Below are 12,311 nucleotides of genomic sequence, written 5' to 3' on the forward strand. Positions count from 1 at the left end.
AAGAGTATGGAGAAGGAAAAGAAAGGTTCATGTTCCAAAGCATATCACATCATCTGTCAAGACTGAAAGCAGAAAGTCCCACAAACAAGCAGCAACTGAAGGTGGCTACAGTGAAGGCCTGGCAAAGCATCTCAAGGGAGGAAACAAAGGATTTGCATCCAAGTATTAAAAATAATCCTAATATTTATGATTATGTTACTTTCTCCAATTACCTTTGAGCCTGTGAAAATGAAAAAAATTCCTAATTCCTAAATAGTTAATGCAATATTTTTGTTACATTTTGTTAAATTGAAGCTGAAAGTCTACACTTCAATCACATCTTGATTGCTTCATTTAAAATCCACTGTGGTGGTGTACAGAGGCATTACAAAAATTGTCACTGTCAAAATACTTATGGACCTGACTGAATTTACATGAATTCCTCATTTATAGTTTTTCCCCCATTTTATACTGAAGTAAAGTATACTGTTTAATTTTAATATTAAACAATAATATTATAATTATGACATGACAGTTCAAGTGCTTTTAATATATGAAGACTAGTGCATGAAGACAAGTACATATATTACAGTATGTATGATTACATCACCATTCCTTGCCTGGGTATCCCTGTGGTGGAGCTGGAGGACGTGGCTAGGGAGAGGGAGGTCTGGGCATCTCTGCTTAGACTGCTGCCCCTGTGACCCGGACTCGGATAAGCAGAAGAAAATGGATGGATGGATGGATGGATGACAGGCTAGTACAACAATTACAGTATGTATGATTACATCACCATTCCCTGCATACAAGCTATTCTTTTGCCTAATGTTACTGCATTCTCTTCATGCTGTGCCAAGTCAGAAAGCCATCATGTTGATCAATATCCTCCAGACCTATTAATGCACCTGAACCATATCAATATCCCAATACCATCTCATATACAAGTATACAACACATCAATACCCCTCAGAGGTACAATATCAGCGATCAGACTGTGTCTAACACACATAGGGAGATGCCTGTGACTCATAGAGAGACTGATGCACTGTATCAATAAACTCACAGTGAGTCCTGCTTAAAGGACATATTTTCAATGGTCTTTCCTCAAGTCAGTTCAATACAGTAATGTGGCCTTCCAGGGTGTCTCTTTACTTAAGCACAGCTAGATATTTCTATAAACACAGTCAACATCCTTAAAGAGTTTCCCAGTTTTGTGACTGCTATCTTAATGACCTGCTGGGTTATTGACAGCAAACTGACTGTAAATCGCAGCAAAGGCCACTGTTCCGGCTATAAGAGTCAACAGACACAGGTGAGCTGTCAATCACTGCAGATAGGCATGGCATTGTACAGTCCACTCCAAAGGTATTGGAACGGCAAGGCTGGTTCTTTTGTTTGTGCTATACACTGAAGACATATGGGTTCGAGATCAAAAGATGAACACAATACGATAGGTCAGAATTTCAGGTTTTTATTTAGTGGAAGGTTTTCGACTAGCCAAGTCAATCACCAGACCTAAACTCAACTGAGCATGCATTTCACCTCCTGAAGAGGAGACTGAAGGGAGGAAACCCCCCAAAAACAAGGGATATGAAACCAAATATTAAGTATTATTTTAAGACTATCTGTTCCTATACTTTTGCTCACCAAAAACTGGGTGGTCTGCCACCAGAGGTGCCTAAGTTGTTTATGTTCTAAGTTGTTTAACACATCTAGATGTAAAGATCAGGAAATAAAAGCTGAAATTCTGATCTATCGTCTCATTTTCATCTTTTGATTGTTGAAGTTGCAAACAAACTATATCATTACAGAAATAACCAGACTAATTTCCTTTATAGTCTAATTACAAGCTTCTGATTCACTGTAATTAAAAATGTTTATACAAAAAAACCCCCCCAAAAAAACAAAGAACTGCATCAGGCAGTAGGACAAACAAATTTTTGTACAAATTTAGTTTGATGTTAGTAGGAAATGGTCCACATACGTAATAATAAAGCGACACCATGAATCCACATGAGGACTTAGCAGAGATGAGTATATCAGGTCTGACAATGTGTGCTGAACACTCTCTTTATTTTAGCAGACACACCTTACATCCCTGCTGGAAATTCCAGCTTGGTATGAAGAGCACAAACACAAGCCAAATTATTTTTCAGCTTTATTATTACTTATGACAAATTTTTTTTATCAATAAATGGTTGATTTAAAAACAAATCCTTACTGTTTCATTATTGTCTTTAAAAGAACTTGGCATCATTCAGAAACCATTTACTTTCTACCAGCACTTAGCAGCTGACAAAGAACTGACAAGCTCAGTGTGTGCTTTTGGTGCTGGTAGCTGATCAGAATGAGCTGGATGTTTCCACAGGGATATCTATTATCGGTGATAAGTTTCAACCCGAGGGAATAGTGATTTATGATTTGTTTTTCTTAAGGAAAAAAGAAATTAAGATTCTTCTCCTGCTCCATTGCTCACAATCATCACAGAACACACAATGACAAAGAAAATAAACTTAGCTCTTATTCTGATGGTGGCTTATTCTGCTCACAAGATTGATTGATCATGGATGACAGGCTTACACCAGTGAAGCACAAAAGTTATCGTCATGTTATAGACACGTGGTAGAATATCTATAAAACTGTAGGTGTTGAGGAAAAGTTCAAATCATAAAAATTCTTTTTGTAAGTCTTAAGCACTAAAGCATTTCATTAACAGAAGCTGAAGATGTATAATCACTCTCATAACTACACATAACTATGTAGTTACTGAACGCAGTTACAAAATAAGTTTTAACCAAAATTGTAAGTTGAGACTTTAAAGGGTTAGAAGTATCATCAAGAAGGTCAGATGATGGTGTCTCAGCATGGTTTTGTAAGGATGTTGCCCAAAATGGTTTGTTCTCTCTCTTTGTCCAAGTTGGGAAACAGAACAACATCAGTCATATTAGTTAACATTACAATTTCCTAACTAATGCAGCTTTGCCTCTTTTGCTGCCTGAGATGCAAATCATTCCCATTCCCTCTGAAGCTAATTAGAGACAGATTTTTAATTTATTGAGTAATACACTGATCGTTAAAATTCTAAATGAGACAGTAATCAGCCAACCAGTGCCAAAAGAAGGCGCTAGCAGCAACAAGCTAGTGCTGTTCCAAAGCCATCTGGGCCACAGAAAGGCAGAGACATATACACTGAGCCACAAACACACACAGTATTTATGAAAAAGAAAATGGATTAGACCCCATTAATTTCCAAACTATAAACTTTAATTCATTTAATCAGCACTGCGACAGATGAGATGCTATGGCTTTATACCCATTTAAAGTCAAACTGTTCCGACAGATAAAATGCAAACAGCTACAGAGGCAACAAAAGAGATTAAATCAATCCTCTCAGGTTTACGAAGCTTAGATATCGCTCAAGCGCTGCACATAAGCCCTGATCAACATTCTGTGAGAATCCAGGCTATGACCTTCAAAGACTCGTCAATAAACAATACAATCAACTAACCCATCCAGAAGCACGCTGAAGGGCCAAGGGGTTAGAGCAGGCAGTAAATGGCACTAAACGAGTTCAGTCACTCAAAAACTACAGTTTTATTTCACCCCACCTAATTGCCTGGGGCAGTGAGAATCACCTGGACACCTTGTGTGTGTGCACACACATGCCGAGACCTTCGTACACACTCACACAGTGAAATATGACGTAGTGTTAGCAATAAATATCACTATCATGCAGCTTGTACATGTCAGACCACATGCACACAACATGGAGCTATCTGCTTTGAACATTGTGACTAATGTCCTCCAAAACTCTACCTCTGTGAGTTATTTATTTATTTAAAATATATTACTAGTGTATTTTTGTAGAATGATACATATCACAGGAACTCTGGGGCATTATTTTGTCAGCTTTCCCTCTTTAGCACTGCAAGCCATATTAGCCATCACTCACCATGCTGTTTGCTGTATTATCTCTATGTACTTGCAATGAGTGATTTCCTTCTCTCCACTCAAGTGCAAGTGGCACTTACCTCTCATTTTCTCTGCTAGGTCAGTTTCTCCCTTTACATTGGACTGGAGTGGACTGGAGAGTTGGCTATATTAACCATGAGGGTGGCTAAGAACTGCAACCTAGAAGTCCAGAAAACACTCCTGAACACTAGAACCCCTAGCACACTCTGGTGGAAGCTGTTCCGCAAATGGATTAAATGGTGTAATCACTGGCTGGATTCGGTGCAATGCCCAATTTAAACTTTTCTGCAAGAACTGCTAGACAGTGGCAAGTCCAAATCTGTCCTAAATGTATATGTCATCAATGTGTATGTGGCAGCCATAACAACACAACATAGCACCATAGATGTCATCTCACTGGGCGTCCATAAACTTTTTATAGCCTTTCTGAAATGGGTGAGGCACCCCCCTCTGCCACAATTCCCTAAGAGTCCTTAAGGCCTCTCCAAACCCAATAAAAATGCCAAAATGTCTCTGAAAACTGCTAATTGCTTTGGCAAAAAAAAAACCTCATAGGGCTGCATGCTCTGGCGATAAGCTCTCCTTGTGTGTACTGAGGGCCAGATGACTCTGCACTGAACTTGTGGTTGAATCCAGGATTTCTGCCAAAGGTCATATCACTTAATTTTGTGAATCAGATGATTGATCTTCTACATGCCCTGTGGTTGCCATCCAATCCTCAAACCAACTGTTCATCTGCCATGAAGGAAAGACACAAGGGGCTTCCTTATCAGAACAAATTCTTATTATTAAGGGTCCAGGGAAAAACGGCTATATATATAAAAAATATGCCATATATAATTACTTTAGTGCAAATTTTTGGTATGTACAGTGTGTAGTATGTATGCACAGTAAGGTGTCCAGGTGGTTCTCACTGCCCCTGGCTGTTATGGAACTTGTAGAATCACAGTTATATATGTAACTGGCATTTACTGCATAAGCACTGAAAAAAAAAAAAAAAACAGAACAAGCAAACCAATAAACTGATGAATTCATCAGTAGTGTAATGAATTAGCCACATTACATTTTGGAACATCTGTACTCCTTATTCGAATTCTCAGGTACACACAGTGGACAATTTCTTGCTAACCATTCATTGCTTTTCTTTTCAGAATAAAAACCTATTAGATTTAACAAACAAAAAACAAAACATGATGACTCATATCATATTATTACGCATTTTCTACCACTGGTTTAGGTTACACGTGGATTCCAGATGGCCTAAGACTCTCCAGTTCAGCTTTCAGCAACACTGTAACACCACTACTACTCTTCCTGTCTGAAATATGCTGATATCATTCTGGACACAATGTGCCAATGTGTCCTATTACATTGTTTGTTTCTGTGATTGCTAGAGTACATGAGAATTTTTGGCAGCTATTAGTGTTCTTTTTAAGATACACTCTACAAAAAGAACATACTCTCCTCTAACTTTGATACAAAAATATTCATGAATGTGGGTGACTTTGTGTCATCGCGTTTCAATCAAACGAAACACCCCACATACCTCAACACATACACTACATCATACCCCTAACTCTTATTCAATCACCCACTGCTTTGCATCATTTGCATCAAAACATTAACAATGGTAAGTACAATGGCTGGAAATAAATAATCCATTTGTATTCTATTCTGGTGAATATCATTTGTGTCAGAGATTTCCCATCATGCTGAGTGAGCAGCGTGCACAGCAGCCCGAAACACGACAGTGCACGCTTCATGGTTGTCAGACTTTGTTTACTGTTTCACGTGTGTTTGTTTTGGTTTCTGTCCCGTCTCCGCCCCTGTCTTTTATTGGTTGTTTCCATATGTCTCAGCTGTTCTTTGTTATGCCCTTTGATTAGTTTGTATATTTAAACCCTGTGTGTCTTCGTTCCGGGTGAAGTATGTTTTCTGTGTTTTTCCACCAATACTCTACCGAAACGTTCTGTCCTTTGTTTCTCGTCTCCTGGTTTTTGATCCTGTTCGTTGTTTCTCGTTTTGCTCATTGCCTAGACTAGTTTATGTTGTTTGTAGATCGCCTGACCCTCGCCTTTTTTCTGGAAATTGATATTGCCTCACGTTTTGGATTTGTCTGCCTGCCTCTCATTAAAATCTTTAACTGCACTTGCATCCATCTCCATCCTGTTTACATGACAATTTGAAACTCAAAAATGTGGAGGTGAATGTAATGTGGTAAAAGTACATCTCTGTCTTAATCAAGTAATTCAAAAGTAATTCCCATGAAAAATATTCTTAGAGGTAAAACTTTTCAAGTGATTTAAATCCACTGGTTCAGACTAGCTCTGTTTTTCTGCACTAATTCCTCTCACTTACACTATCATCGATATTTTTCCAGTGCTCGGCTTAACAGCATTAACGGCTAATGATAGCAGTCTTTTGGCTGTACACATTTGTATTTTTGCTGTGCAATTCTACCCAAATGATGTCTCACACACACAGCGTGAGAGAGTATCACCAATACTACTTTCAATACTTTACCCTATGTTTTTTTCTACATAATTTTAATGTAACTGCATTTAGACACGCTCTGTCTACATTGCCAGACAGTATAGGTTGGTGAATTACAGTTTGGCATTCTTTTATTCAATATTGATAGACAAGATTATCCCAAACGTAGCCTAGTAATCAGACACACATGGATGATTTGTTGCATGAGGCATGCATGGGAGCAGATTGTAGGCGGGGCATGCAGGGGGGGCATGTTGTGGGTGGAGCATGCAGGCAGGCCTCACTGGCATGCAAAGCATTAAGTGGTCAGTACCTGGTAATGTCGGAGTCGGGGAGCACACCTACATGGTAGTGGGGGAAAGGGACGGAGTGCAGTGGGCTTTTATCAAACTCCACAGGGGAGTAGTGACGGGGAGAGGGAGCACGATCACACAGTTTATTCACAGTGCTGTAAACTGGCTCTGGAGGCCTAGAGAGGAAGAGATAGAGAGAGAGAGAGAGCGAGAGAGAGAGAGAGAGAGAGAGAGAGAGAGCGAGAGCAGAAAGCAGAAGATATTTGTTAGTGTGCGTGCAAGACAGAGAGAAGAAAAAAGAGAAGAAGAGGGAGAGAGAAGAAGCGAGAGAGAGACAGTGTATTTTCAAACAATAATCCCAAACAAACTACAAGAAACTTCTATTAGGAACTTCTTTTTCTGTCTACAAATTCAATTCTCAAAATTTAAAACGTCATCTTTAATTTTGACTCTCATCAGCTGCAAATGATACTATATTTACTCATAGCAAAAATGTGTGTAATGACCTTGTTACAGTTGCTATAAATAGTGAGCAAGAGATCTTTCGGGGAAAAAACATCTTTTGTTAGCAAAACTCAGAGACTTCAGAGACTCCACAGTCTGCCTGGTAGGAAACAGTTTTACCATAGTGTAAAACTGTGCCAGAGTGCATGGGAGAGGGGCTTCAGTATTTCTGGTTTATCTTTGGTAGCTAACAAGCAAAATTTTGTACCATAATTTGACAGAACCATCAACCTTTTCCAATATAATTTTGTAAAATCTACTTAACTGTTCAGTATGATAAATCACTCTGACAGACAACCCCTAGACAGCTAACACTTACCTAACTAACAATTTTTCAAAAACCATAAGGACAAGCTTGTGTTCATTTTGTTTTACTGTATCATCTATATCTGTCAGAATATTGTCTAATATCACTTTTATTCCAAAACTGGCAAACAACAATGAATAAAAATATAAGGTCTGGCCGGCCAGTTTTAGTTAGCAATATTAAGGCCTTTGGACCAAAACACATACAAATAGAAAGCTTGTTTCAGTCACATTTTCATAATACCATATATCTTTTTTTTTTTTTTTAATGACTACTACTTTTCCGACATTCTTGGTACCCACACAATATGTAGAACTCCCCCATCTAAACCTCAACGAAACAAGATTTAAGCACCTCTTCTAATCATTAAATCATTAACACACTTTCTCTGAAATGTAGTGATCCATCCATCTTAATATATCTCTCAGTATGTTATTACCACTGTTTCCCTCTCTCATTCTGTGGGAGATCAGATTGAAACCCCAGGCTAGCACGGTATGAAGATATAAAATTAGTGTCATGTATGAAAATAGATCCATGAGGGTTTGTGTGTGATAGAGACACACACCATGGACAGCAAAAGTGCTCATGAATTATAGAGTGGCAGAACATATGAATGCACTGAGATGCAAACCCAGGGCCCATGTATATACACTAGCAAGTGTCCTACAGTTGCAATCAAAATGATTCAACCCCCATTGCAAACCAGGTTTACTGTCAAAATATACAGACTTTCAGCTGATTGCAATGAACAAATCCAACAAAAGCCATTGAAATGGTTCAACACAATGAATGCTTCAAGTGGTTTCCCCAAATTCAACTGAAAATGCAACTGAAAAATTATTCAACCCCTTCATGGCAAGCATCTTTAGTACTTAGTAGAGCACCCTTTTGCTGTTATGACCTGCTGCAACCGAGATGCATAGCTTCTGGTAGCGTTCCTGAGGAATCTTAGCCTGTTCCTCATGAGCAATGGCCTCTAGTTCAGTAATATTCTTGTGTTTGCATGCTGCAATCACCTTCTTCAAATCCCAGCAGAGATTTTCTGTTGGGTTCAAGTCAGGGGATGAGAGTTAAATAATTCTGATTGCAACTGTACATAATATACCACTCTATAATATATAGATATCAATATATACAATAATAAACAAGTGCAGCAAATGCTAAAAAAATAATAATAATGTGGGGAAATGCAGACCATCGAGAACAATTTAACAAAGAACGTCTATTAAAAACAGCAGTTCTATGCATAATGTAGCACAACGCAGCTGTTATTTCATGTATAAAACATGTTAATCTTTTTTACTGTTATTTTTGTCATGAATACAAGTCTACACAGTAGCCATCTGTACACAATGTAAAGTATACAAACCATGATGCAAAACAAATCCAGCTGTGAATTTTAGTGATTTTTCACACCATGCTCGTCTTATCACAGCTATGCTTTCATTGCACAGAGAACACACGCTGGTTTAACACTCACTGTGGCTGGTAAACTGTGCATTTTTCCATTTTAGCTGAAACTAAAGCTTTTCCCTGTTGACTGTTTGCCCGTCCATTGAGAGACATGTTGCAATGATCAAATGTTGTCATTGAAAACAAACGATCACAGCACAATATAACCACTGGTATCTATATTAAAAAAGTGGAGGGTGAATTGTAGTGTGTAATTCAAATAAGAACCAAGACAAGTGGGAGGGATCCGCAACATATGACCTATATTTGCTGAGTAGATACAGCAGGCTGTTATTACTAATTAGCAGCCTCATTGTTCATAAATATGAACTGATGAATTCTAGAGGTAGAATATGACTGTAATATACTATGTAGAACACATACACTACTCTTGATATCCCAGACAGCCTCGACCTTAGTGTTTGTTTCTCACCTCAACTGGAAGTGCTGAGACTCATACCTGTGGCCCTCCCCGTCATCTAAGGAGGGATTTCTGATCAGAGAAAAACAGCAGATGAAGCACATAACCATCGCAGACAAATCTATATTTACTGGGCTGTATAAAAAGTGCTGAAAGGTGTTTGTTCTGTGCGGACTCAGCATGCAGACTCCAAGAAGACTCCATACAGACAGCTGGACACACATTCATACGGCCGTAGACACAACACAACACACCACAACACAACAGAACAGAGCCTTCACTTGGCACAGCTGGGCTTCAGACATCAGCAGACACGACTAACAGATGAGCATAAGAGTGAGCTCTGTTTAGCTATTACACAAGTACAGTTTTGTTTATTACCTCTATTACTACAGCTTATAATTAAGGAGTATTTGAAGCACACGGTAGCTGTTTATAATGCTAAAACAACCTGTATATTGATGGCACGCATCAGAGGCACATTCACTGAATTCTAGATGCTATAAGATGCAGGATGCTAAAATAAGCATCCCGCAGTAAATTGTCTCAGTGCTAGCTTTAAAATTCTAAGCATGTTTTCTTGCTGTTGTGTAACAGGTGCTTGGAGAATTTGTAGCATTTGAATTTGGAGAGAGAGGGAGAGAGAGGGAGAGAGAGGGAGAGAGGAAAAGGAAGGGAAAAGGAGGGAGGGGTGAAAAGCAAGAAAGGACAAGAGAACAGGAGGAACAGACAGATATAAAAGCCTGCACTAGACAGGCTTTTGCTGAGACAGATGATGTCTCATATAATCAGTTTCTTTTTCTCTCTTCCAATCTTGTTTCCTGTCTTCTAGTCGCACAAGTGAGACAGCTATCACTTCAGTTGCTTTCACTACTTAGTGTGGTCAAGATGTGCCTACTTTCACAGAAAGAGGCCATTTGACTGATATTGCAAATACCACCCAAAGACTGCTGCTTTAACATGACATGGTGTTAAAACTCAACCTGGAACCAGGAACCAGTGGTTTAAGTAAGGACTAATTGACGACAGGCTGTTGAGCTATTAGAAAAAATAACTTTTGGCTCTTTTAGTTTATTTTATTTATTCATTTAAAAAAAAAAAACAAATCTTATTCCTATCCTTGAACTGATTCTCCATCCAGTTATGTAATAAAGGGTCTAAAGTCAAAACTTGGTGGCTTTCCATTACATATATTAGCTTGAGAGACTTTTAACTCTCCATACACTATATTTAGAGCTCTTCCTTTACTGCATTACCAGGAGATCAGGGGGCTTAGAACGGAGATTAAGTGAGCTTAGCAGAGGCAACCTGCTCTTAGTCAAGCAAAAGGATGCAACACTAATCCCAGACTTAGAGCTCAAAGAGAGATCCCTTCCTCACACTCCTACAGGCCATTACTAATACTTTGCAAACTGTTTTCTCCTTCGTCTAATAGACAATTTAGTTTTATACGCATTCCACATTATCCTCGTCCAACTTTCCTCTACCGAAAGCTTTGTTTATTAATGCAAACCGATTGTCATGCCTCCCGCACCGAAAAAAAAAGTAAGATGAAGCTTGCGATGAATCTAGCATTCAGTACAACTGCAAATACTACAGTGAGTGTGTTATATTACAACCGTTCTCCAATTTTGTTGGTTATCTTATAGAGTTTTTTTTTTCCCATGGACTTTGCACTTTCAGGTTTGTCTGGAACATGAAACGCTGCATTTTTTGGTCTTGAGAGCAAAAAAGAGGCTGCCGAGGGAATTAGGGTAATTTATAACTACTATAAATATAACTGCTACTAAGTGATAACAGAAACTAACTTGTCTCATTGACATTCCTGAGCATTAAATGTAACTATAAATAGTTTAAAAGAACAACATGTCATTAATAAATTAAAAACTGATATCATAGGCAAATTGTGGCATAAGAGGAATAAAACACTGTAAAGCAATGTAATGTCTACAGTCAAGACAACTCTGTCAATAAAATAATTTAACTACTTAAAGCTATCTAATTTAAAAGGTACTGCTGCTACCACATCATTACTGCAAACTATAATTACTTGCATCATGTTACTAAAAGAAGTCTGATTACTGACTGACTTTTACAATGATCAGATTACTTAAGTGCATATAAATGTGTTGATCAAATTACTGCCAAAATTGGGATTTTTGTGGATTTGTGTAAACAAACCAACAACTATCTACACATTTGGTGTATGAATACAAGCTCTGATAACTAGCTACTTCTAGTAGACAATCATGCTGGTGTTGCGGTACTACTCTATGTCTGTTTCACATCTTGTGAGGTTTCTAAAAGTCCGTTATCAAGGCTGAATCTGGCCAGCTACTCTCAGGTTTTTATGCTGAGCAGCCAGTCAAAAATATCTCCTGCCCTGAAGGAACCATATGGCTCTTAAAATAACCCCTCAAAAAGCGCACACAGACAAACGAACAAACCCGGATGCCATCTGCTCTCTGCAGAGATAAGACAAGCTCAGGACTTTATATATAACCTTATATGTAGTAACAGAAATTATAGACACTTTAGAAATTTTTTATAGCAGATCAAATCTCCCATAAAGCAGTACAAATAAAGGTACAACCTGTACTGTGGTCAGCTGTAAGGCTATGTTTAGTTAAATACATGTCAGTTTATTCCAGCAATGAGCCCACACACATTCATACAGGATGTTTCAGAAGAAGGAACAACACCACAGACAGAGTAGTGGACTAAAACGGGCAGACAGAGTGGAACAGGAGGGGCATGAAATCCCAAAGCAAGCCCATCACAAGCTGTGATGATTCCTCCTGCACTGCTTTTTGGGATTTCCATAGAGTGACACATTGGGAAGGCGGGGCCTACACAGATTCTACCTGTCAACTGTGGCATCTGTCAG

General features: G+C 38.6%; 1 protein-coding gene across 15 annotated transcripts in view; it reads right to left on the minus strand.

Annotated features, from left to right (window-relative positions):
* dlg2 (discs, large homolog 2 (Drosophila)) overlaps positions 1-12,311 on the minus strand; it is a 287,192-nt gene that overhangs the window by 52,565 nt on the left and 222,316 nt on the right. For 11 of the 15 annotated variants that reach the window (XM_053645021.1, XM_053645023.1, XM_053645036.1 and 8 more), the window contains one exon: positions 6,758-6,913. The exons of the other annotated variants lie outside the window; for them this stretch is intronic. In XM_053645021.1, coding sequence (XP_053500996.1) covers positions 6,758-6,913 — 156 coding nt within the window. The remainder of the gene's footprint in view (positions 1-6,757; positions 6,914-12,311) is intronic. 15 annotated transcript variants of the gene reach the window in all.

This window comes from Ictalurus furcatus, chromosome 16, assembly GCF_023375685.1.
Source record: "Ictalurus furcatus strain D&B chromosome 16, Billie_1.0, whole genome shotgun sequence".
In the NCBI taxonomy this organism is placed as follows: Eukaryota; Metazoa; Chordata; class Actinopteri; order Siluriformes; family Ictaluridae; genus Ictalurus; species Ictalurus furcatus.